This window comes from Hibiscus syriacus, unplaced genomic scaffold (genome assembly GCF_006381635.1).
Source record: "Hibiscus syriacus cultivar Baekdansim isolate YM2019G1 unplaced genomic scaffold, ASM638163v2 tig00112344_pilon, whole genome shotgun sequence".
NCBI lineage: Eukaryota > Viridiplantae > Streptophyta > Magnoliopsida > Malvales > Malvaceae > Hibiscus > Hibiscus syriacus.
The window spans coordinates 572,544-600,378 of NW_024063307.1; the positions used below are offsets into that span (position 1 = coordinate 572,544).

The window sequence follows — 27,835 nt, forward strand, 5'->3', positions numbered from 1 at the left end:
GTGCTATGACAACAAAGTAATTCTCACCCTTTTTTCCGGCCGGGTATTCAAGTTGCCCGTAAAAGAATGAAATTCGGTATTTATGGAGGCGAAGTTATTGTTACCGGAAACAGTATGTAATGCTACATCAAGATGCGGAGTACGGCTAAGCCGACGGCAGAGATGGAGACAAGTGAACCTATGCAGTACTTAATCACATCATATTTTGCAGCTTCCAACTGGGCTCTTAAGGCATGAATTTCCTGTAGACGGTTCAAAATGTCAGGTTAACATCCGTATGTCACCCCCAACACAAAGATCATCAAATGAAAATAAACATGCACGCTCACCCTATCTAGCTTGTTAGTTAGGTTGGTAGTTTCTGCATTTTGATTGGCCAGTTCATCACGTATGCGGCTGAAATCGGTTAATATTAAGAAAATAAAAGCCTGAAATAACAGAATAAAGCAAGTGCAGTAATGAAGAGAAGCAATTGAAAAATAGCACTACCTACCCTCTTTCAAGATTCAAATCCAGGCGCTGCCCGGCAGTGACCTTGTCAATTTCATACCTGCTTGAAAGACCAGTTGTATAAAATCAAGCTCGTAATTTTTTAGAAAAGTAAGAATCCTTGACTCATCCCCTATAAAACATGCCTTAGTTCACTTCTCTGTCACCTTTAAGCTTTTCAGTTTCGCGTTGCAGCATAGAAAAATGATAGTCCTGCATTAAAATGAAAAACTTGTAAGAAACCAAACTAAGATGGTAAGTTAACCATCTGATGGTCTATTCTCAAGGATAATTAAGAACAGATGAGTTAAAACTTAAGAGAACATTTAGAATTACTTACTCTGAGAATCACCATGACATCAAATCATAAGGAAAGAAACCTTCCCACCAGGGACCAAGCCAAAATGTTAAATGTAAATCCAAACCAGCTCAATGAGAAGAGTTTTCCTTCAATTCCAACATGATCCGATGGAAAAACCGCCACTAGACTCTCCATCTCATTTTCACTCTACTTCATCTTATAATAACTTCTAAAATAAAAACTTGATTCGTTGTCAACCACCAAACATTGTTCCAAAACGGCAAAATCTCACTGTTCCCCACCACGGAAGCATCTTCACCTGAGTTTTAATGTATGCATCTAGTTTCTACTCCCAACTGTACTGTTCTCTAACCTACTTTCGCCGTTTATACAAGATTTCTCATGACCGCCATGATATAATCAATTCAAATAGAATGAACTGCAAGATAACTTGTTCTCGACTGCCAACTGAATCTCTAGAGAATCCCAAATACCGGCCTCAGTAAGAGATTGATTGAAGTATTCGCTTCTTGCGGAACGGAAAGCTATAAATAATGAAATGCTAACATAACAAGACAATCCTTTTTCTCAGCTTTGCCACTTAAAAAGTTAAAATTAAGAGTACCCGGGAACTTTTTACTTCAGACTTAAACTTCGACAAATTGGTTTCTTGAAGCATCTCAGTCTACAAAGTAAAACATAGAAAAAACTTATTATCAACATGCTGATGAAGATCATACATCATTGAGACAACACCAGAATCAGGGAGATAAAAATCAAACAGTATTGAGTACAGAGAACAAAAGAAAATGGAAATTAATAAACATATCCTTTACCTTCTGCATTTCTGCCTTTGAAACAAAAGAATGGGAAACATTCTCCAAGCTGTCGTTTAACACTTCGGTAACTGCTCCTGTTATTGCCTCTGCTTATTTTGATGGCACGCCTTGCGCTTCCAAACTTCGAACCTATGTCCAAATAACTCGAACATAACGAAAGAGGCTAAACAAATGAAGAAATTTCATTTCTAAAATTTTCAAATAGCCATATCTGACTCGAATCAAGCGTAATACCTAAAAAGAAGTAATCAGGATACAAACTCAGATCGATCTTTAATTATAAATAAACACTAAATCATGTTTACTTTACCCTAAGTTCTCTCGGCAACTAAACACAAAGTTCTGAGATAATAGAAGGAAAAAGGAAAGGAATACCAGAGCTAATGTATCCACGAGAAATGCACGCTTTCCGTTGGATTTAACGACTTGATAAATCTGGCGGTATCACGCATTAAACCCTAATCGAACCACGCGCTTATTCGCACTCATTACTGCAACCGAAATCAGAGATAAGGATCCAAAACAAAAACGAAATTTCCAAATTGATTACGAAGAAAAGGAGTAAAACTCAAATCATTTGTCTCGGTGAAGAGAGCCAAAGAAAGAAATCAAAATCTGATGGAAAATAATGCCAAGGAGGAAAACGAGGATGACCTACCCCCAACTCAAATAGAATTTAGGATAAGGTACATATTTAGTACCTAAATTATTAATTTTGTTCTATTTTAACACCTAAACTTTTGATTTTCCAAAACCTATCTATTGTTTACTTTTTGTTTCATTTTAATACATCGCAATTAAAATTTAGGTGTTAAAATGAAACAAAAAATTGACAGATGGACTAAAATGAAATAAAAAGTTATCAGATAGGTATTAAAATGAAAAAAAAAGTTAATTACGGTTACTAAAATGAAACAAAAAGTAAACGTTAAGTATAGTTTTGAAAAAAAGTTTAGGTACTAAAATAAAACAAAAGTGATAGTTTAGGTATTAAATATGTAGTTTACACTAAAATTTTAGTACTTGAAATAATTTGAATTGAATTTATATTAAGATTAACATTAATTATCATGATATAATATATAAATTTTGATTTAAATAACTCTATAAAATAAAAAGCTAGACCTTAATTCGCTATTTTATTTATTTACATACTTCCTTCGAATTTAAAAAATAAATCGCATCGACTAAAATAGGATTATTCAATTATAATAAGTATGTCTAAAATGTCATATAAAATCAGATTTTAACACCACAAATTCAAGATAACTTACTATTAAAATATTCACTTAAAGGGTTAAAACTACTAAAGGAAAAGGTTTTACAAACATATATCATTCAAAGGAAATTTCCAAAAGGATACCTACAGACAACCTACCCTAAGCTGCTCTATATGTACCAAAAATTTTAAGTGTGCATGTAATCACACGATGCCCCTTTCTTGCAGTGCCCATTTTCATGGAATTTGCACACTCTCTGTCCTTTAAAGGACGACCTCGAAGAACCACCGCCGCCGCCGAATGATGATTGCCTACTCCAAGGTTTTGCTCCACTGAAACCGGATTCACCGCCCAGGGAGCTCCTATCTCGCTGATCCGGAAACTTGTCTCCATTGTGATTCGGTTCATTTCCCCACATGCCACCTGTATTTCTAGACGGTATCGCGAAACCAGGATTCACACTTCCTGGTGCTGCTCCTTGATCTGGTGGAAGCCATACAGGGTTTGCATTATTAACAATGTTAGGTCCTTGTCCAGGTGGTGCCCATCCTTGCATTGTATTTCCAGGACCAGTCCAACCTGGATTTGCATTCCCTGGCACCTGTCTTTGGCCAGGGACAGCCCAATTTTGTAAAGGATTAACAGAAGCTGAACCCTGATAGCTCATGTTCGCAGGGTTCTGATTTCCTGGTGCCTGTCTCAGGGTAGCACCCTGGTTATCTGCAACGGCCATGCACCAAGGTAAATTGGTTGGAGCAGGAAGCTGAACATTTGACTGAACAGGAACGGCAGGCCTCCAGGAATCCGATAGCATCGTACTCGGTTGACCAGGAGTTGGAAAAACCCCAGCGGGATTTCCAGTGCTGAAAGGAGCAGGAAATTGACCGGTTTGTGATGCACCATCCCAATGACCATAAGGAGCAAGTTGAGCAGGAATGGCAAGGGAAGGATTTGGTTCTAGCTTCTGGGTTGAAGCATTACACCTTTGAGGTCCAGCGGCAGGTATGGAGGATACAGAAAATGATTCTTGCCTTGAAACTGAGACAGAACCAGGTCCATGAGTCTCGGCAGAAGGATTGTGGGAACTCAAAGATTGAACCAAATTCTGGACCGACGCAGCTGCATTTTTTATATCAACACCTAGATTAACTGAAGCCGACGCATTGACCTGTCTCCTGTGTAATTCACTTGACACCATCGTATGCGAATGCACTACAGGAGCAGCAGCGCTCCCACTCTCTGGAATAACAGTGGGAGGTTGCAGCCCTACCGCACCCCCTCGGACTGAATTAGCTACTGGAAGAGAACCCGATGGCTGCGCAGGGGTAGGAGACCATTTGTTTTCAAACGGTTTTCCCCAATTCCCACCGGTGGGAGTTCGGTTTGGAGTGGGAGAAGGTAGATTTGTGTCAGAGCCCCATGTAACTCGAGAATGCTTCGGGATCTCAAGTGAAGATGGAGCAGGTTGACCCGGCGAACCCAAAACACGTTGAGGACTCCAAGCTATGTGATGCTGATCAAGCCTTGATCGTTCTCCAACTTGGCTTTCCATTCCTTGCTTCAAGGTAGCTCCAAGAGGATTCCCATACAAGGCCATTTGATCCTTTGGCAGGCTATTATCTACTAATGGAGGGTCTTTCTCAAACTTTCCAGCCAAGGCATCATTCAAAAGTATAGAATCATCTTGTGTCTCATTGGTTCTCCATATTTTTAAATCGGCAGGGAAATATCCAGTGTTACTCCACTTCCGCAATTGTACTATCGAAAATGGTCCTTGAATTTTACCAGATGGATCCTGGTAATGCCACATTTTCTCTGATTCATTAATTTGGCTTGTTACTCCCGTGGATGGAGGTGCAGGGGAAATTTCTGATGCAACCTTCAAAGATGGTTCCTGGATTACAATAGAGTGGGTATTCCTCGTCCCAATTTCTGAACTCAAAGCAGTTTTTGGCTTGCTCCAACTGTTTGGTTGTTGTGCTTCTCGCTCCCGTGCAAGACTCCATGAATTTTCATTTCCCATTTCACTAGCTCCGATAGAATCATCCCCTTTGCTTGTAAATCCTTTACCAGATACGTTCCTGCTTAATTCCCGATTCATGCTAGAATAATTTATGTTCCCACTCCAAGAATCAGTTGAACTGTAACCTCCTTTTCGCGGAGAAATTGGTTCTCTGCCTCGCCTGCTAAAACCACTACCTCTTGGCCTCAAAGAATTATCTGTATTAACCAAAAGATTATCAAGCACAAAAGACAAACAAGAGATAAAAAGAGTACATAAAAATTTTCACAAGAAAAAAGGACCTTGTTTCTTATCATCTTCCTTCTCTTCTTCTGATTCGTAACTAGGATCCATGTTGGGGTCTACATGTACCTCAGGAAACTCCTCTAATCTACGCTGTAGCTCTTCAGGTGTCTTTAAAACCTGCAGTTTCTCTACACATTCTCTAAGCGTGAACAAAAGTCAAGGACTACTATGAAACTGTCAGAAAGTCATTTCCATTAAAAAGAAATACATGATGAACTTTAGATGATCATTTAGTGTATTCATTAAAAATTATATACTTTATGGTTATAAATTATAATAAAGGAGCGTAAAGTAAAACTACTATAACGAGGCATCCTACTCTACCAAATCCCCAAATTTGGACACTTAAAAATTTGTAGGTCTCCGAGATTTAGGTGGGATATCTCTCCCTTTCTAACCTACAAGACGTTATGGACAAATGTGAGGTTTACTGGTCCTCTCAATCCAGACATCACAGTCAAGCCTCTAGCATATCCAATGTCCAAAAATGTTGTAAGACGTCAGAAACTAATTGATACCCATCCAACAATATTTTATGAGAATAAAATGCAGGCACTACTAAAATCATGAGCAAAGGATATTCCTTTCTACGTCCTAAATCACTGGCTCGATCACGAAGATGGCTGAGGCGTGTAATCTCCGATTCTAACCACTGCAATTTGTAACAGAGAAATTTTCGGTTATTCTTTTTTAAATAACAAAAGTTGATATGATACTACTCAAACAGATCAAATTCAGGATTAAGAACATGATCCTTTTAATATATTATTCATGTTTAACAAATTTCCCTCTTTTTTCAGGTATCATACTTGATCAAGAGTACCGACAGAAAAAGTGATGTTTCATGATTTTCAAGATCACAGAATATACTAATTAGCCATTCTCAACAAATAAAATGCCTCTTCATGCCTATACATATATAAATATATGATAACACCTAGTTGAAAAGAGAGGTACTTACATCTTTGACTCTGACTGCCTGGATTGCCATGGCCTTTTCCTGTATATCTCCCTGTAGCCATCGATAAATTTTGTAAAAATGACTCCAAATAACATTTAGAAAATATACAAAGATATCTGTGGGATAAAATATGAAATATGATAAAACAAGAAGTGAAAATTACCAGAGTCAGCCGGTTGATAAGTCCACACTTGATGCTCTGACGCAGACGCTTGCATTCATCCTAGTAGATTAATTGGCTTAGCATATTCTTAACCAAAAAAAACAGTTGATAAATATATACTCAAAACAAAATACTGCCAGATCGAGATTCCAATATATATCTCATAAGCAGGGATTTAAATAGCGGTCTGCGACCGCGATAGCGCCCGCGATATAGCTATAGTGGTGCACTCCAAAAACTCTATTATTTGACCACGACACCCATAATTACCGCAATAGCGCCTGCTATTCCTGTGATATAGCGGTAGCTGTGCCCTCCGAAAACGCGATCACGATTTGAATCCCTGCTCCTAGTACTACCGATACACTTTTTATTCCATATGAACAGGAGAAATAGGATTTCCATATTTACAAGCAAATAAAATAAATTAAGCAGGCCTCAAGCTTCTAGTGACAAATTTAGATTTTTTTTCTAGTACATGTATTCGGCAGGTTTCTAGAAAGTGCAGACTATTTTTATATCCAATACCTTCTTTAAAAGATTATATTGTACTTTAGTCAGAGAAAAGGACAGAGAACTCCATCAAAGATGCAGTTAGTCAATAACGGGAAAAAAATGCAATTCCAGACAGCTAATAACTACCTCAGTGAACTCTTGATTTGATATAATATCAATCGATACTGCCTCCGTCTTATTCAAATTTAGAATCTCTAATAGAAAATCAGTTGTTCTTTTGCCAACTCTATATGGTTCAGCAACTTTGCTTGTATCTGTACACCAAATCATTAAGTTCAACAATCTTATGAGATTTTGGTACTTGTGCTGAAGTAAAAAAGCAATGGTAGATGGTTTCCAGGTATTTACCAACAACTTGCACTAGCCTATACAAATCTTGCTTTTGACTAGCTCCAGATATTCGTATTCTCACAAAAGAATTGACAACCTTGTCATGGAATGTTTCAGTATCTTCAAGCAATTCCTCCACCAAATTTCTTCGCAAATAAATTAGATTAATATTATGTATATCAATGGCAGCATAATCCTCCACATTCGATTGAAGTCCCCTTCCATCACCCTTCTTACGGGTTTTACGTTTCTTATCTTTTCCAGTCTTAGTCAAAGCACCAGAGTTCCAATCAGCCTCGACCTGATTAGCTTCAGCATCGACAACACTCCCTTGGAAATCATCTGTCTGAGAATCCTCCTTGGTGAAAAATATGTGAGGATCCAGAAGATTTAACATTTCAATATGCCCCACTCTCGGTTTCCCAAACAGATTCTTAAGCATTGCGTCACAAATGACGTAAGACTTATTGCGACGATCTCGAAGCTTGTACTTTTGAATGTAGTCCAATATAAGTTGACTGAGCTCCATTCGAGATAAAACAGATTTGTCCCCGTTTCTCATGTTCATAACAACTTCCAAGAGCTCTTTTGATGCCCACTCAGCATTTTCATCTGTAGATGCCCCTTCATCACTAGCTGCCACAATGCTTGGTGAATCATCCTCCCTTGCGCGTGCCTTTGATTGACTCCTAGTCTTTCTCCGTTTAGAAACAGCTACTTCCACATTCCCAGAATAATTATCGGAGTCGGATCCTCCAGCATCATTCAAACCATGTTCATTAGGTGATTCCCGTTTGGCAGCACCTTTCCAGGGATTTTTTGCCAGAGCAAGTTCATCTGAAGTTATAGATAACCTCTCTTTTAGATCAGTCCAATAATCCTTGAATAGATATTCCCAGCTACCTCGGTCATCAAAATTTATTTGTGCCTGCAAAAGCAACAACAAATATAATGGGTAACCACAAAATGAAGAATTTCCACCAAATTGGTAGCAAGAGAGAGAGAAACCACTAATATATCTAAAAACCCCAGACAAGGAATGAATCAACAATTATATGTGAACAAAGCTACAAAATACTTCGTTATGACTTATGACTGTTGAATATATTTTGCATGTTTCTTGGTTACCCTCTACGCTCAGGCTCAGGCAAAAAAAATAGCTCGAGAAAGATACTAATCTTTTTGACATTATATGAGGAAAGAAAGTTGAATTACGAATTCCGCCTGTTACATTTACAACTTACCCATGAATAACCCTATTAACCTAAAAAAATTAATCAAAAGAAATTAAAATTTGAAACACAACAAATCAAGACAAATTGAGAGAAGTGCAGAAATGGTTCTAAATATCAAATTCCCACTAACTATTAAAATCATGGAAACCTACTTGAAATACAAAAGACAATAGCCTAAAATATTATCAGAAGAAACTAAAATTTGAAACACAATATATCAAGACAAATTGAGAGATGCAGAAATAGTTTCAAATATCAAATTCCTACAACCAATTAAAATCACGGAAACATACTGCAAATACAAAAGACAATAACAGGAGTCACACATTCTTAATGCGTATGTGACTAAAAACAACACATTCATGCTTGCAATGTTCAATAATAAAACGATTAAAGAATACAGCAAATGCAAAGACAAAAAAAAGAGAACGGAAATAAAATAACAGTATAATAGTATCATTTCTTCATTTACCTGCTCCTTCCTTTCAATCAACATGACAAGATTCATGCATGACTCACAGAAGCCTTTGTTACCCCTAACACATAGGATTACAGCATCTTTGATGCATCCCTTGCATAAGGAAAAGGTACATGTGTAACACATATAAAGGGCATTCTTCTTGCAGTTGCTACAAAGATGCCAACCTAATTCAAAGAAATCATAACTTGAATTAGAATAGAGATGTAAAAAGTAATACAAGACATTTTCTCTGTAAATAAAAATCAAAGTTGATAAGTGTAAATTATACATATACATTAAGCAAGAATGTCAACACATCATACCACAGTGTCAACTAACATATTTTTTACCTGCAGCATTTAACAGAAAGTAACAGCAAACAAGCAGTCACGTCAATAGGCAAACAAGAAGACACTCTAGAATACACATTCCACATCTTGAACAAGCACACTTGCATAAAGAATTCTAAAAGCTTATGAACCAGTCTTTCTTTCTTCGGGAGGAGAAAAAAAACTGTAGACAAATACAAGCTGCAAAAATGGTATAACCTTAATGTGAATATTCTAGTAGACCCTTTTTCACACTATAGAATGCTCGTCATTCATTGATGATCCCAAAGCGTATAACAAGCATGTAACATGGTTATCACTCGGTGGATTATGCCACAAAAGTTAGCTTATCCCACCAAATGCAACCTGAAATTACATAACCAGTTCTGTCAACTGTCTTGGCCATTGCTCATTCAAGTCAAAAAATCCATTTTCCATTCTAGTCCTTTTCTTTCGTTTTTCACACAAAGATTACACTCTTCAGTCCTCACTGCATCTTCTCATACTCATGACCATCTAAAAGTTAGGCTTTCTTAAGGAAAAGGGCACTAATCGGAGCTATGAAAGAAGAGAAAAGAAAAAATTCTAAGAAAATACCCAAAAGGTTTATCCAGTGTTCGCAAAATAGCAACCTCTAATCCCATAATCATTTAACACGAGTTACTGAAATTGCAAGTTCTTATTCCTTTTTTGCGCACAGTTTAAAGAAACAAAAGAGAAGCTGGTTGGCTCAAGGGCATTTAGGGCAGATCCAAATTGCCTTTTGCAAAGATAGCTACAAGCCATTTGAAGCCATCTTTACATCAGAACAAAATTGATCAAAAGTCCAGTTCAGCATCCATTGCACTCCATGTGAAATTTCAACTGTACATAGCACTAAGAAAATCACAAATTTGAAGTTGCTTGGCCCCAAATGCACAATTGCACACAAGTGGATATCTGTCACTTGTATATGAAATTCAATCAATTTGCAAGTTCCGAAACCGAGGTGACAATTTCCTGCTCACTTATAAAGTCAAAGTACAGCAGTTGCATGGTTCTGCACTTATGTTTAAACAAAAAGGCTGGTAACCAAGCTCTCGGAATCTTGACCAGTTGTATTACAAATATAAACACTTAAGTCACTGGAGAGCTCAGCCTTAATGACCTCAACTGAATATTTATCCGAGAGAAGGGTATCTGATGACCAAGAGAAGATTGCATTCCAGGACAATAACTACAATGTGCAGTTTCACTACAAATCCAAGCATTGCCACTTGCCAGTAGCCATTGTCTTGACTCGGAATGATAGGTGAACCCTAATTGCTACAGAGAGATACTACACTTCAAATGTTCTTTTGAATGCCATTAAACCAATTCGAGGAGAATCCAAAACTTAACAGTGTGCTGGGAAAAACTAAACACTGAACTTCCAGTGCCTTCAGAAAAGCCCACTCCAGCAAGTTTCACTGTCATTTACATCAAACGTCTTGCAAAGAAAAGAAGTAACAACTTCAATAATGAGTAGAATTTCAAACCTAGTTCTCTTGGTTCAAGGTGTTTTTTGTTTTCATCCATCATTTCATCTCATCTTTTCCATCGCCGCCCGCCAACGTTCATCATCGCCGTCCGCCGTCTACAGTCCGCCGCCACACTCCGTCATCCGTTCGCCGTCATTTTTACTCAGGAAGATAGCCACCTCACTCTGATTTCATTTTTGAGATTAGATTTACGAGGAAGTCAGTCATTCAGCGCAGATCTAAACGCCGTTCTTCACCGATTTTCGCCTCCGACCGTCGTCGGTGCTCGGTCATACCACCGGGCTCGTTGTTCACTCGCGATCTAATTCCATCTATCCAAGCGGACAGACTCGCTGCCATTCTACGTTAATCTTCCTTTGACCGTTTCGTCAAAAACAGAACCAGCCATGGTTCTGCCAAGCTGTTCTCCCAATCTAATCCTTCTCTGAGAGTTTCGTTGAAAGACAACTACGTAGCTCCACCTTTCCTCAGGCTCAAATCTGCCTGTCGGACTCTCTTCTTCACTTCCGTCCTTCTCTTCTTCGTCGGCAGTCACTGATTTCACGATCCCGATTTACTCTGAGGGTTTCGTTGAAGTCACAGCTTTCTCCATCGTCGGGCGCGTGACCGGGATTTAACGTCAGGTCACTGAGATTTCCTCATATGTCGGGTGCTGGAATCCATTCTTGTCACCAGCAGAGACCTCCGGTCCTTGCTCCTCCGCCCTCTGCTGCATCGCCTTCTCCGCCATCTCACCATTCCCATCATGACAATGTTCGTACTATCTTCATTTCGGGTCTTCCTGAAGATGTCAAAGAGAGAGAGCTGCAAAATTTGCTGAGATGGCTTCCAGGTTATGAAGTCTCGCACGTGAGCTACAAGGGAGAAAAGCCTAAGGGTTTCGCTCTCTTCTCTAATGCAAAATTTGCAGTTGCTGCCAAGGATGCCCTTCAGGAGATGGTTTTTGATGCAAAGTTGAAGTCCCTTTTGCACATTGAGATGGCAAAGAAGAATCTAGTTGTTAAAAGAGGAATAGGTACAGATTCTGACATGTATGGATGTTATCTTGTTCCTCCAGTACTGCCAGTGCCGTATCCAGCTCCGATAGTGTCTCCAAGTATTCATGTGCCTGATAAATCTGGGGGTTGTGTTGAAAAGTCTGCTGCAGATGTTGTCCAAGATGGAACCAAGGAGTCAAACACAAAGGGGTACATCAATGACAAGTCTGGATGCTACACGTTATTTATTGATAATTTACCAGAGAAGATCCATTGGAAGAGGTTTGGATCTTTATTTTGCACCCACGGACGGGTAATTGATGTTTTTATTCCAAATAAAAGAAATTCAAAAGGTGTTCGCTTTGGTTTCATTCGCTTCGCAACAAACGTAGAAGCAAGGAAAGTGATCTCTATAATGAATGGTGCTCATATTGACGGCAGCAAAATTGGTGTTTCTTTCACTAAATTCAAACCTCGTCATTCCTACTGGAGAAAGTCCTCCGCAATTGTTCATCTCAAGACTGGGATGGAAGTTGTATCGAGGAATAATCATGGGGAAGTTGAAGGAGTGGTGGACGACGATAAACTTCTCGTATTGAGTAATTGTCTAGTGGGGCGGTGTAAGAACTTGGTCAAAATCAGTAATCTTGCTAATCAAATGCAAGCCAAGGGCCTCACTGGTTTCTTGATAATGAGAGCTGCTGGAAATGCAGTTCTATTGGTTTTCGAAGACTCGGCTTCGTTGAGAAATGTGCAGATCGATAAATCAGAGATACTTGCAAAGTGGTTCTCCAGAGTTGAAGCTTGGTTAGAGAGTTTGGTAGTTGAGCGACATCGAGTGTGGTTAGTTTGCGAGGGTGTCCCTTTTCATGCTTGGAATTGGGATACTTTCAAAAACATTGCAAATAAGTGGGGTCATTTATTAGCAATCGACGAAAACTGTCAGTCACCATCATCTTTTGATCGGACAAAAATACAAGTCCTCACAAATCTTCATGTGAGAATCAATGAGACGTTGAAATTGAAGGTCGGTGACAACTCCTTCAAAATCATGGTGCATAACGAAGTAGATTCTCATTAGATCTCGTCTCTTCAATTGCGACTTTGATTTAGTGTATAAGGTTGCAGGTGTTGGTTTTCTCTTGTATTTTGTTATTTTGAGTTGTTTGTTATCCTAATGATGGAGGTGTATCTTAGAAATATGATTTTTGCCAATTGTGGATTTTGGTCAAGGAAGCGAGAGTTTAAGGTGTTTGTTGTAATGGTGTATATCACCATAGGAGGATATTTTGTGTTCTCTCGTGTATTGGGTATTATTATTAATAAACTATGGGGTACTATTTTCTTCCTTCCAATGTTCGTTAACATACTTCTTAGTGTGTGGACGAATACGAAGGGAGTTTTTAATGAGACCTCCAACTTCTATAAAAAAAACAACTTCAATAATGATGCAATTAAATACGAAAGGAGAAAGGGATATCAGAGTTCAAAATTGTGATGCTCATGTTCCTAAATCTGTATCAGCCAGCTAGCAAACATCAATTTAATATACTTGAAGTACAAACAAAATAGCACCACCGTGCCAAGCAACATATTGGTTCATAACTTCATATTGCACGAGGCCCTAAATAAACTCAGATATTAGAAGTTAGAGAGTGCAATAAGCAACTTACCACAATTCCATTTACCCCTTGATTGAAAGAAAGCATCATCACGACCAACACAAGCAGAATGGTAAGCCTTTGGGCAACCCCTAAGGAGGAAAAACAACAAAAAGCATAAGACATTTAATATACATATACAACTTGCATGAGAATCGGTTTTGGTAGACTCACCTGCGGTCACAAAGCACAAGGGCGCCACCATCAAAGCATATGAAACAGACATCCTCTTCTGCCTTCTTATTAGATAAAGCTTTTGCCAGAACCTTAGTACTTGAATTCTTTCCCCGCTTCCTCTTGCCACCACTAGCTTTACTGCTATCCTCTATCTCCTCCGTGCCCTCCGTCAGCTCTGCTGCCTCAGTTTCCAACTCTTCCGTCATGTCTGGCAACTCAGTATCATCTGCTGCTTCCATTACCTCTGCAGTATCTGTCATCTCGGTCTCAGTCCCCTCTGCTTCGTCAACATCATCTCCTATATTTCCCAACTCAGTATTTTCTTCGTCATCCAATTCCTCTTCCATTACAGGGTCCTCCTCAGCCTCGTCCATTTCCGTACCTGCTGCCCCTACGGCATGAATATCCTCCATATTTTCAGTTTGCCCAGGCACATTATTCACCATATTTTTTTCCATCACAGGGTCCTCCTCTGGCTCGGCCATATCAGTACTTACTTCCTCTACAGCATGAATATCCTCCAAAATTACAGTTTGCTCAACCACATTATTTACCCTTTTTTCTTCCAAAGTTACACCTTTCTCAACCATGTGAGTACCAGTTTCTCCCGCAACCTCAGTCGGAACTGCAAGATCAGCCACGGGTTTCTCCAGAAATTCACTTTCCTCAGCAATGTCATCCACCCCAGTTTTATCCATAATCCCACTTTGATCCACCTCATTATCAACCAGTAATTCACTTTTCACAGATACATCAGCCACCTCTCTTTTCTCCATAATTACAGTTTCCTCCTTAACCAAGGTTTGCTGTGTTGAATCATCCGCTTCTACTGCTAAGGTTGTTTCTTCCTTAACAAAAATTTCCTCCGTCGCACCATTCACCTCTGCCTTATCGTCAGTCCCTCTTTCACCCACCCCGTCAAGCAACTCTTTCTCCTCTGGAACATCTAGTCGGTCATTTACATAATCAGCTACCTTTTGCTCCACCGATTTACCCGCTTCCTCAGCCGACTCAACAACTTCTTGCTCCGCCACAGAAACCTCAATCCCTCCAGCTGTTACTCTTTCATCCGACAAATTAGCCTCATCCTCCACTTTGTCCATCACATCATCCAATCCCACATCCTCCACCAATTCAGCTTTCTCCCCTTCCATACGGCTGTCCCCTCCATCACCATCTTCGTTATTACCATCAACCGGAGACGAACTTTTTAGTTCAACAACAGCACCAATCTCATGCTTCTCCTCTCCAACAATCAAATCCCCGCCGCCCTTTTCATCACCAACCGCCACCTCCACATCAGCTCCCTTCCCCTCATCTTCCTCTTCCTTTCCATCAACAGGGGACGCCGCTGTCGTAGCAGACTCGAGCTCGGAACGTGACTCAGTGTTTTGATTCTGTAACTCGGAGTACGTGGCTGTAGTCATCTGGTAATCGTCAAATTGAACGGAGGAATCGACATTGGGGACGTGGTGAGGCTCTTCTTCCTCAGTATCCATACAAGGAAAAATAAAATCAAATGATTTGCAAAATTAAAAAGCGAGTGAAACCCTACAGATTGAAAGCCCTAGGGTTTTGAGTTCTGGGTAAAATCGGGCGACGTTTTATCGTTTATTGATTTTTACTTTTAAAAATAATATTTTTACTTAGCGAAATGAAAAGAATCGGAGAGAGTGAGAGAGACGGTGTCGCCGTTCGCAGATATGAAATGAAAACACTAGTAGAAACGAGCTGGCGAATATTTTTAGTTTTTTTCCGGCAGGTAAATTATTTGAGAAAATAAGATAATTAGAAGTTTATTTTAAGATTTACTATATTTTTATGGTATTTATAAAATTCATTATACCTCGTGTTTTAATAAAAAAAATATTTAAATTTATTATATCGAAGTGTTGAATTTTAATAAAATATATTTATTTAAATTTTATAATATTAAAATTAAATTTTTTTAATAAAAAATATTTTTTATTAAAATTCGTCACTTTAATATAAAAAAATTTAAGTCATTATAGCAAATGTCATATATCTTTAAGGGTGCGTTTGGTTTACAGAATATAATATTACCAGTGGGAATAGGATTATCAGTTGGAATTAGATTACTGTTAATGTTGTATTTTGTGTTTGGTTCGTTTAACATGAATGTAAGATTACCGTGTTTGGTTAAAGGAATAAAAGATTATTAGAATGTATATTTTACCAAATTGTCCTTATTATATATTTGTTTTTTAATAAGTTGAATTCTACTATAATTTTACTATAATTAATTTATATATTTTCTTTAAAAAATTAAATTCATAAAATTTATATAAATTTTTTTACAAAATTAAAAAGATAAATAGGTTTAATGAAAGTGTAAAATTTTATTTTAACCCCTGAACTTCATATAAAATTCTAACTTGACTTTTTTTTGTAAATCTAAAATGGTTTAAGGATAAATTTGTAATTTAACATTCGTATATTTTTTTTCAATGACAGAAGAATGATATTTTTGAAAGAATTTTTTTAAAGGCATTTTAGTCCAAAACACCGGAAATCCAACAATACCTAAGGAAACGGATGTAATCACATTCCCGGTAATATACCCAAAATACCATTGTTGGTAATAAAAGATTACCGGGGGCTGGGAATGTTGGCCAACCACGGAGAAATGAATTAGAATCTGTGAAGGAATTGGAATCCAATTCCATATTCTATTTGGTTGGCAGAAAATGAAATTGGAATTCAATTCCATATTTTGTTTAGTTCACAGAAATATCAGATGAATTTGATTTCAGTAATGTAAAATGACATAATTGCCCTTCTTATTTTTTTTACTTTATTTTAGTTTGTTTTACAACTTACATGTAGTAATATATTATAAAAAATTAAAAAATATTAAATTTTCATTTTATTGATTAATTATTCATTTCAATAAATTATAAAAATCATGTTAATAAACATTATAAGTTAAAATCATCGCAATCAAAATATGTTAATAAGTTACCAAAAGATAGAGCAATATTTCGATACATTCCAATCGGAGTATGTTAATTAGTTACCAAAAACTATTTTTATTCAATATATGAATTAGAAACCCGACCCGACACAACACAAAATAATAATAAAAAATTATTTTTATTCAATAAAAACATTGACTTAATTGAAAAAAAAAATTATATATAGAGTGGTATTATTATAATTATTCCTAAATATAGAAGGTAAAATTATATATTTTTTCGGGTCGGTACGGTTTTTTCACCCTAAACCCGACCCCGACCCGAATATCACTCTTAAAAAAACCCGACCCGACCCGAATATCAAACTTAAAAAACCTGACCCGACCCGAATATATGAATAAGAAATCTTACCCGACCCGACCCGAAATAATAAAAAATTATTTTTATTCAATAAAAACAGTGACTTAATTGAAAAATATATATATAGAGGGGTATTATTGTAATTATTCCTAAATATATAAGGTAAAATTATATATATATATTCGGGTCGAGTATTTTTCACCTTAAACCTGAACTCGACCCGACCCGAAATAATAAAAAAATTATTTCAATATATGAATAAGTTACCAAAAGATTGATGAGGGTAGTATGGTCAAATTTCAATTCCCTCCAACAAGGGAATTGAATTCCATCCATTCTTGGATGGAATTCACTTTCCCTCATTTGATAGAAAGTTGAAGCCATGAGGGATTCCAATTCCCTTGGAAAACTTGAATCAAACATGGGAAAGTGGTGGAATTGGATTCCAATTCCCCCCAATTACAAGGGATTACATCCAACCAAACGCCACCTAAGGGAAGACAACCTACTATAAGGCTAAAAAATGACAACCTTGAGCGTAACCGAAAATGTGATGAAAATCTTAACATTTTAGGTTGAAAGACGTAAAATGTTATCTTTTTCCTAACATTTTCAATTGAACCGAAAATGTTATTTTTTCATAACATTTTCGGTTGCACCTAATCCAAAATGTTATTATTTTTATCACATATTTTGTTACACTCAAAATTATTTTAAACTTATATTAGGTTGTGGCTTAACAAAATCACTCACTTTTCTTATTCCATTATTCCTTCATATTGGCGGCTTTTTCACTCCTGGCCATATGGCGCTTAAACCCAAACTCTATTTCTTCAAAGCCTCCACTTCTGTCGATATCGTCGAAGCAACCTCAACCGTCCCTCAAGCCCCACCACACCAGGGTCGTATTTGGACCTGGGTAGGAGGGGTACATGCCCAGACTTATAATTTTTTTGGATAATTTTATTTCATTACCCAAGAAGCAGGAAACTGCTACAAAATACAGTGTATAAAAAGGAAATAAACAGAACAATTAATCAAGGCCAAGACAGCAAACAAAACAGACCCAAGTTACACATGAAAAGAAAGCAACAGAACAGACTCCTCTATGTAATACCCCAATTTTCACACAAAACATCATTGGCTGGTTCTGTTCTGCTAAACGCCAAATATTGTAGGCGTATATGAATGGTGTTCTTGATGTCTTCTAGCACATCATCCTTGGCTCGACTTTTTCTGCCAAATAATCTATTGTTTCTTTCCATCCAAATCCCATATATGTGACCAGTCCAAGAAAGTTTTAAAACACGAATAATGAGAGACTTGCCTTTAAACAAACGAACAGCCCAGGTCAGTTCACCATTCCAGCTGCTAACTCCACGTTCAATGCCACAAAGATCAAGGATGGATCTCCATAGCTCTTTAGCAAAGTTGCACTCAAAAAATAAATGTTCTCTAGTTTCTAACACAATACCACACAGTAAACACATGTCAGTTTCGATGGATAAGCCCATTTGAACAAGCCTAACCCGAGTAGGCAATCTATTAAGCATTGTCATCCATGCTACAATGCTAAATTTGGGAATGCGCCCAGAGAACTAGATCAGATGGTGCCAGGGAATTTTAGGGGCAGCAGCACGCAAATTATCCTAGATTTGCCTAGTGCTCAGTTCACAAACCTGACCCGAGAAGAGATGAGCAACTTCAAGCCTGATTTCTAGCAAGTGCTTGAAGTTCCAGCTAGCATTTGCAGGGATAGCCATCTGCCAAAAATCAGTATTCTTAATAAGATAAGAATGCATCCATGCCACCCAGAGGGAGCCCTCATTAGCCAAGAGCTTTATAATTAGCTGCACAATGCAAGCCTTATTCCAGCACCCCACATCTTGCAGCCCCAATCCCCCCTCGGATTTCATGAGACAAATTTTCTTCTAGCTAACTCTTGCACTTTTAGCAGGTACATCAGAACCCTTCCAAAAAAAACGAGAACATAATTGCTCCACTTTCCTAATGATCGCGAGCGGCAGTATAAGTTGTCTACACCAATAGTTTGAGATGCTAAGCAGAACAGAACGAATGAGCTGTAATCTCCCAGCAAAATTAAGGCGCTTATTAGCCCATAAGCTTAGCTTTGTTCTTATCTTGTCAATAAGGGCTTGACAGTCCTTCACAGCCAATTTTCTTGTAACCAATGGAACTCCCAGGTAACGAACTAAGAGAGTACCCAAGCTAAAACCAGTAAGTTCCCTGATGAGACTGTTATGCTCAGCAGAAATACCAGAAACAAATATCTCACACTTTCTAGCATTTAACTTCAAACCTGACATGAGATAGAATTGATCCAAAACAGCTTGTACCCCCATGACAGAGTCAAGAGATCCTTTGCAGAAAATAAGTAGATCATCCGCAAAGCAAAAGGTGAGTGAGCCTGATCCTCTTACACTTAGGTGATAGCCAAAGACCCCGTTTAAAGCAGCCATATTTAAGAGATTTGAAAGCACATTCATGGCTAAAACAAAGATGTAGGGCGAGAGGGGATCACCCTGCCTTACACCTCTAGCACATTTAAAATACCCAACAAGACTACCATTGAGAACAATAGAGTACCTAGGATAAGCAAAGCAAGCCCATATCCAACTAATGATCTTTTCAGGCAATCCCAAAGCATGCAGAATCACCCCTATAAACTCCCAATTCAAGGAACCAAAAGCCTTCTGCAAGTCAATTTTAAGTGCACACCTAGGAGACATGTTCTTCCTAGAGTAGCCCCTCACAATTTCTTGGGCTAATAGAGTATTGTCTATTATGCTTCTCTCTTTCACAAAAGCAGTTTGGTTCATAGAAATCATGTCAGGGAGAGAGTCTATCCACTAAGATCCTAGTGATTGTTTTGTAAACAACAGAACAACACAAAATAGGCCTAAAGTCTTTAATTAGACTCGGATTCAGGACTTTAGGGACCAAGACAACAACCATTGCATTGAAAGAGTTAAGCATAAAAGAGTGGTCAAAACAATACCTTATTGCAGCCAATAAATCATCCCCAACAACAGCCCATGCTCTTTTGAAAAAGAAAGCATTATATCCAACAGAGCCATGTGACTTGTTGTTTCCCTGCCCCTATAAGGCCTCCTTAATTTCAGCATAAGAGATATCATTGCATAAAGTGTCAGTTGTATTCCTTGGTAATGAATAGCCAAGTAACTCCTTAACAGTGCTAATATTGCTGCCCTTAACCTCAGGATCATCTACTCCCAACTGTTTCACAAAGAAATCAACCACCTCATTAGACATGGCATCAAAAGTGTCAAGCCTTTCACCTCTATGATTGAATAAAACTCTAATTGTGTCGTTCTTTCTTTTGCTCGCAACCATAGAGTGAAAAAATCGGGTACCATAGTCACCATCTTTAATCTAGTCCGCTTTTGCTTTTTTCCTTATAGAATAACATCTCTGCTTCCTCAAGGGACCTCAATTCCTTCTTGGTCTTCACTTCAGCATGTATGGCCATACCAGCAGTAGCTGAGTCAAGATTGGCAAGATGCAATCTCTTTAATTCCTCCCTCTTATCCCTAACTTGCCCCAAAATATCACTGTAGCATATTCTATTAAGCTCTTTGAGAGGTCGCTTCAATATTTTTAGCTTAAGGTAAAGGGATTGTATGGGATTAACGTTGATAAGAGTCTGCCATGATTCTTTGATGATGGCCATGAAATTGGGATGCTCAGCCCAGAAGTTAAAAAATTTAAATGGTTTAGGCATAGCAGCTGGAATGTCCTTATGCAACCATACAAGTGTTGGGCAGTGATCAGAGTCCCCAGGGGCCTGGAATTCAACATCAGAAGCCGAAAAAACATCAATCCAGCTAGAACTAACAAGGACTCGATCCAACTTACGTGCCAAAAATGAATCATGTTGTTTATTAGTCCACGTGAACAATGGACCAGTGAAAGGGTGGTCAAGCAGACCAAGATCCTCCACACAATTCTGAAAATCAGAAATATCAGCCAACGTGTTAGAATTTACTGGATAAGAGCTTTCCTCAACACTTAAAATGGCATTAAAATCGCCTCCAATTAGCCAAGCCATACCTCCCACAAAAGCTTCAATAGTATTAAGCTGAGCCCATAGCTGCTTACGAATGAAACTATCATTCGACCCATACACTGCAGATATACAAAAACTGGAATTCCCCGAGCAACCTTCAAAAGTAATACTTTGATAAAAAATAAATATGATGATACAATTAACATTTTTTTGCCAAAGCACCCAGATGCGACCATTATCAGCATGCCTATAGTTACAGCAGTAGTGCCAGTCACTGAACTTATTAGACAGAATAACAATGGAATTAGTCTCCTTCACTCTTGTTTACAGGAGACATAGGATGCTAATTTGGTTTTTGATGGCCCAATTCAGAACTTTTCCTTGATTAAAGAGACTGTTGAGGCCCCTTGTGTTCCAAAAATAGATTAACATACAACAATGCAGGAGGAAGAGACACCACCACCCCTATCCTCAATTTATTTAACTTTGTCCACATGTTCTTTTCTCTTCATTTTCAAATCTTACACTAACTTAGCTACACCCAAGGAAGCAGCTCTGTGTTTTTTACCAGAATCAACCATAGAGGATTCTAACAGATTTTCAGGGTCAACAACGCTAAGGACTTCAAACTTATTCTTTAAAGCACCAATAACCTTGCCCTCATTAGCTGGCCTACCCCGTCCCCTCTTAACAAAGGGCGGTTGCTCAACTTGTTTAATCATTGCCACCTTATCATCTGTAGCAAGGCAGTTTCCATCTAAAGGTGAGGTATCATTAGGAATTCCAGTTGAAACATCAGCAACCAGACCAGCTTGTGAATTTACAGGAGCATGAAGATCTTTGCTGGAGCAGATCTCCTTAGATGTTGCACTAGAAGCAACAATAATATTCTCCAGTGCCATGTCCTTAGCATGAGCATCTTGCTAAGCATCCTTCACATGCCCCTTAATTCTCCAAACCTGTTCATCCTTTTTCCCGTTCCCCCAAGGGTAAAATCTCACAGAATGCCCAAACCTCCCACATTCAGTGCAAGAACTTGGCATCCAGGGAACCGAAACCCTCACTTGTGCTACTGAACCATTATTCAAAATAACATCAATGTTGTCCTGGATTGAAGACCCAGCAGGAACCTCAACACACACTCTAGCATATTCCAGTCTTTCCCTAGAATCTGTAATTGAATCCATATGTAAAGGCTTTCCCACAATACTTGCTATATAACTCAACCCTCTCTTAGAGTATAACTCAAGAGGAACGTTGAATAGATGGATTCAGACAGGCATAAAGCATAAATCGAATTGTAATTCTTTCATATTGGGCTCCCATTTCCTAAGAAATAACGGCTTGTGTTGAACATGTCACGGACCATTATCTAATATCCAATCCCTAGCAGTCGAATTTGCAAAAGAAAAAACATATAGGTTTGACCCAGCTATCCTCACATTGAATGGAGAAACCTTGCTCTATAGCAATGCAACTATCTTTTGAATAGAACTGAAGCTTGGAGCCGAGCCAATAAATTACCCAACTAACCCATGCTTTCAGTCTTGTATACCTTCCTCGAACACCTCTTTCGGCGGTTGCACTATACACGAACCCTCAACCACTACTAATGGAAAATAATCTAATTCCTGATCAATCCCCGCCGCAAAAAACCCTCAACAATCAGTGGAGCCATCTCCTGACATAATCCACCAAAACCCCTAAAAACCAGCCTCAGAAACGCTGGAGAAAACTACCCGATCAGAAGAAGAAGATCCACATTCGCCCGCTGTTAGACCAACTAACATGCACCGAGAGAGAAAACGGTTTTTTTTGCAGACTCATAATTTTTATAATGTATTATATTTATAAAAAATAGTTTTTATCAATTAGAGGGTCCAATTATTTTTAATACTTGTTATTATTGGTTCAATTTTTTCTAATATTTATTATTATGAGCTCAATTTTTTAATAACATTTATTATTTGGGTCTTACTCTTATAATTTTGTTTTTCTAATATTTATATGTGTCCAATTTTTGCCAATATTTTTCCTAACATTTTTTTATTAAAGCCCTAATCTTTTTTTCAATACTAATTATAATAGGCCCGATTTTTTAGTACTTTTATTAGATGCTCAATCACGCTGATGCTTTAACCTATAACCTCTAGAAATAACAATGATTCCTTTAACCACTGAAGTAAGTTAGTTCATACTTAAAATTTATTTTTTATATTTATTATTAGGGATCTATTTTTTTAATATTTGTTATTATGGAGTTACTCTTAAAATTTATTTTTTTCAACACTTATTATTAAAAATAATTACTTAAATAATGGTCCACAATAACATTAATCTCTAAAATTCATGTGTGTTATTGACATATTATTATTTGAATTGATCTCTAAACTTACAAGTAAAAGATTAAAAAATAATCTTTAAATATTTTTTAACTTAATTTTCTCTTAATATTTTTGCAATATCTTCATTTTTCTCTTCTTATTTGATTGTTATTTAATCGGCGACGACATCAATTTTAGTGTTAGTTGTCGATCGTCGATGGTTGTTAGTTCTTTTATTTTTTTTCTATATTATATCATTTGTTTTTTTTCTTGATATTTTTAATGTCTGCTCTTGTTCTTGTGACACACATTTTCTCTGCTATTGTGACACAATCCTTATGATTTTTTGTACGTCTTTCGCATATTGTTACGATCATTTTAATGTTCGCACAAAAATCATCATCACATTTCTTTTGGTCCAATTGCTATTGTTAAAAAAAAGTAATGGTATTCCAGTGACCACCCAACTATAGTACTTTTTCATTTCGACCACCATTTTTAATTTATTACCAATCAGACCACTAGACGTTAACAGTTAACGAAAGTGTTGATGTGGAAATTAATAAAATTGGTATAATTTACATTTAGTCATTGTTACTTGTACAATCTATCAAATTGGTCATAATTTTAAATTAATTCAATATATTTAATCCTCCAATTATATGATGACATATGTCATCATATGATGGAAGGAAAATAAATTGAAACAATATTGTCCTTTAGGGGTAGGGGGTGGGAGGAATTGAACATGGGCCTCCTTGAATCACAAGCAACAACCTCAATCACTACTCCAAAATTAATTTTTAATATAATATTTACATCAACTAATATTTATCTTATAATATAACGAAGGTCAGAACAATGAAAAGAGAAGCAACACTCAAACGACTTGATTCAAATAAATTAATATTTTAAAATATATTGTTTATATTCAAGCCTCCTACCCATAAAATATATTGTTTATATTCGATCCACCCGACTTAATTCGAATAAATTAATAATTTAAAATAGTTAAAACAATACACTTGTAATTATTTATTATTTTTTAAATTATTAAAATAATATATTTTTTCTTTAAACTCGATCCGATTTGAATATATAAAAAAGGCAAATTAGTAATTTATACCGGTTTAGATCGAATCAATAAACCAACCCCACCTCGATTAGAATATATTAATACTTTAAATAGTTAAAATAATACATTTATAATTATTTATTATGATTTAAATAGTAAAAATAATATATTTTCCCTTAAAACTAACCCGATTTGAATATAGTTATAAAAGAATAAACTAGTAATTTATATTAAATTGGATAGAGTAATTTTAGTATTGTTTCTATTTTCATTATTCTGACCTTTATTAGTAAGCATTATACCAAAAACTAGTCTTAGAGTAGTGGTTGAGGATGTTGCTTATCATCCAAAGAGGCCGAGGTTCAATTCTCACCTTTTCAAAGGATGTTGTTTTAATTTATTTTTCTCATGGTGACACATTCATAAATGGTGGTTGAAATGAAAATGGGTTATTTAGTTAGATGGTGACTGGTACATTTTACCCAAAAAGTAAATATATTAAATTCTAAATATGTAAAGAGAATCAGGACTGAAATCAGAATTAGACCAGGAAAAATGAGAAGACTCTCTTTTCGGTGTGGTTCCCTGAGAAACACGTCCCTCCTTTTTTGTTCAACTCTTCAATGCTAAAAAATACAAGCTATCTCTTCGACTACAGTACAAAGCTCTCCTTTTCGGGAATCAGCTAGCGGCTTAAAAGTTCACTGGGAAAAGAAAAACCCATGAAAATGGAGGTGATTTGCAGTCCCTCGTCTCTTTCATGGACTCGTTCCATCTCTCATTCTCTTCACATCCCTCACTCTTTCTCTGTAATGTCCGAGTACTCCCAAATTCACCGCTTTTTACTTCATTCCTGCTTTCAACTCGTGACCGTTGTTTGTTCTTTCTGGTTTTGTGGTTTTAGGTGGGGGAGACGAGCAGGTTCAGGGTTTCTTGTAGTGCTTCTCAGTCCCAGAAGGTTTTTTCTAACGATTTACCACCTCTGTTAACTTGAAAGCTACTTTCAAGGACCATAAATTTATCATGTTGATGAAATATTTTATGTTAGGGGCGGATTTATAAAATTTTAGTGGACGAAAATTGATTGTCAATAGAAAATATAAAGAAAAAATATGTGAGAATTTGAAATTATCCCCTCCATCCCTTCTCGGAGTTGGAGATACATCTTTTTTATTCTTTATAGGTTGTTGTAGGCAAATCGGATGACTGTATCAGTGACGGGAGCTACCGGTTTTATAGGTAAAAGATTGGTGCAAAAACTTCATGCAGGTACCAATAGTTATTATTGAAGATTATTTATTGATTAGTTTCAAGTCTTCTTTTAGCAGCAAATTGACTTTTAACATAATCGAAATGCAGATAAACTTGGTGTTTTGTTTTGACACGGTCTAAATCAAAAGCTGAGTTAATATTTCCTGGTAAGAAGGCATGCTCTACATCGCTTTCTACATATCGATTATCGAAGTTCGATAGAAATCTTTTTGACATGAAAGGGTGAACCTTTGGGAGTCTGAATCAAGCAAACTTTAAAGCTTATCTACATATAGGTGTACATAGATATGCACCTACTTATCTTTTTCCCCATTGCTTGTAGTGAAGAATTTCCCAGGAATCATAATTGCAGAAGAGGCTGGGTGGAAGGATTGTATTGAAGAATCGAATGCGGTTGTAAATTTGGCTGGAATGCCCATAAGCACAAGATGGTCTGCTGCGGTTGGTGCTGGAAGAATTATCTTTCATCCTAAATTTTGTAATATGTTGTGAGATAGACACAAGCGTTTTAGCCCAACAGGAAAGAAACTGTCTAGTGTATGATTAGCTATCATATACGGCTGCACAATCAAAGGATATAGAATTGTCAGCCCGATGTGCACACACACACACACATTGTTTGATTGACGACATTGGCTAAGTGATGCATCGAATATTGAGCCTTCAACGACATTTACGTTAAGCGTCTATTACACTATCGATCAATTAGGTCTCTGTTAACCACTTTTGAAATCGATAGGGTTGCATCTTCTCATGTCCCTGAATGCTATTTGTTCCTTTATATGTATTGCAGATTAAAAAGGAAATTAAGGAAAGCAGGATCAGAGTCACGTCAAAGGTTAGCCTTTTCATTTTCATTACTGGTACCTGCAAGTTGGAAGCGATGACATTCTGTCACCTCATAACTGTTTCGCCATTGCTCTTTTTTGTTGATGTTAAGGTTGTAGATTTAATTAATAATTCACCTCGAGAAGTTCGGCCTACTGTGTTAGTTAGTGCAACCGCTGTTGGTTATTATGGTTTGTATCTCTTTCCTTTTTTTCGGCATACTTTCATGAAATGTTGATCTAGGATGATCGACTTCAGCTGCTGTTAGGCTCCTCTGATGTTCTTAATTCCACCCTTTTCTTCCTGAATGCTCAGGCACGAGTGAAACACTAGTATTCGATGAGAGCAGTCCATCAGGAAATGATTACTTGGCTGAGGTAAGAAAGAAGAAGATAAACCAAGACGAGCATTGTTATCTCCTTTCACTAATGCTAGCAACTTGCTCAGGTTTGTAGAGAATGGGAGGGAACAGCGCTTAAAGTAGATAAGGATGTTAGGTTAGCTCTTATTCGCATCGGAGTGGTACTTGGAGAAGATGGCGGTGCTCTAGGTATAACCGATGCTTTTCTTTTGCTCTCGCTCACCCACATATACATGCCTGTCATGATTAAAAACAATAGGGGTCTAAGCCAATCTAGTTATCCTTCTTATTTACTTTGCAGCTAAAATGGTCCCTCTCTTCAAGATGTTTGCCGGAGGACCTTTGGGATCCGGAAAGCAATGGTATGACATCATCTCTAGAACCGACCTATCCGCATTTGACATCTTTTTGTTCTTCCGAGGGATCTTTCGTCCTGCTCGTATCACTTCTGCTTATCTACTTTTTGATCATGTTTCTTATATAGGTTTTCCTGGATTCACGTGGATGACATAGTGAACCTAATATATGAAGCTTTATCCAATCCATCTTATAAAGGTTATCTTCTATGCATAAATGCATTTAAGTTTTTGTGGTGAATAAACCATTGTCGTGGATCAACTAGATCAAGATTTCTTCTCTTCTCCTGCTCGTTTATTATGTTCATTCAGTTTTCTGTTGTATCATAACGACGGTCCATCTTCGGTTTTGCTTTACCTGAATGTCATCATTAGGTGTTATAAACGGAACTGCACCAAATCCGGTTCGATTGTCGGAGTTGTGTTCTCAATTGGGAAATGCCATGGGCCGACCATCATGGCTTCCGGTGCCCGACTTTGCCCTCAAAGCAGTATTAGGGGAAGGTGCTACAGTGGTAAGTGCCCTTTCTTCTTGACTACATTGATACAAAGCATATGCATTTGGTTTTTCAATTTGTTCTTTTTTGCAGGTTCTGGAGGGACAGAAGGTGCTCCCTGTAAAAGCCAAGGAATTGGGTTTCCCATTTAAGTACCCTTATGTTAAGGATGCCCTTGAATCCATTCTTAAATAGAAATTTCTAGGGTTCTTTCAATTTTTTGTTATTAGAGGTTTCAAAATTCGGATCAATATGGTAAAAATTCATTATAAGAACGGTGTTTCCAAGTTAA

At 37.3% G+C, this 27,835-nt stretch overlaps 2 protein-coding genes and 1 pseudogene across 3 annotated transcripts; 1 reads left to right on the forward strand and 2 right to left on the reverse strand.

The window, feature by feature from the left end:
- Positions 1–40: 40 nt before the first annotated feature.
- On the reverse strand, positions 41–10,373 carry LOC120178116 (annotated as a pseudogene).
- Positions 2,915–15,189, reverse strand: LOC120178114 (zinc finger CCCH domain-containing protein 19-like). Of its 2 annotated transcripts, none has more exons than XM_039184058.1 (10): positions 13,484–15,189; positions 13,322–13,401; positions 8,820–9,007; positions 7,146–8,055; positions 6,924–7,051; positions 6,282–6,341; positions 6,119–6,169; positions 5,739–5,809; positions 5,154–5,302; positions 2,915–5,069 (listed from the first exon to the last, which is right to left on the reverse strand). In XM_039184058.1, the coding sequence occupies exons 1-10, from the start codon at positions 14,983–14,985 to the stop codon at positions 3,037–3,039; spliced, it is 5,172 nt and encodes a 1,723-aa protein (XP_039039989.1). In that variant the 5' UTR covers positions 14,986–15,189; the 3' UTR covers positions 2,915–3,036. The 2 variants fall into 2 exon arrangements, with proteins under 2 accessions (XP_039039989.1, XP_039039990.1); XM_039184059.1 differs by having other exon boundaries at positions 2,916–5,069; positions 8,835–9,007.
- LOC120178115 (epimerase family protein SDR39U1 homolog, chloroplastic-like) lies at positions 7,044–27,835 on the forward strand. The gene is made up of 16 exons (XM_039184060.1): positions 7,044–7,047; positions 9,722–9,734; positions 13,346–13,353; positions 24,939–25,038; positions 25,134–25,187; positions 25,423–25,514; positions 25,604–25,647; positions 25,824–25,942; positions 26,295–26,339; positions 26,442–26,520; positions 26,645–26,706; positions 26,777–26,879; positions 26,992–27,052; positions 27,175–27,245; positions 27,422–27,561; positions 27,637–27,835. The coding sequence occupies exons 4-16, from the start codon at positions 24,952–24,954 to the stop codon at positions 27,736–27,738; spliced, it is 1,059 nt and encodes a 352-aa protein (XP_039039991.1). The 5' UTR covers positions 7,044–7,047; positions 9,722–9,734; positions 13,346–13,353; positions 24,939–24,951; the 3' UTR covers positions 27,739–27,835.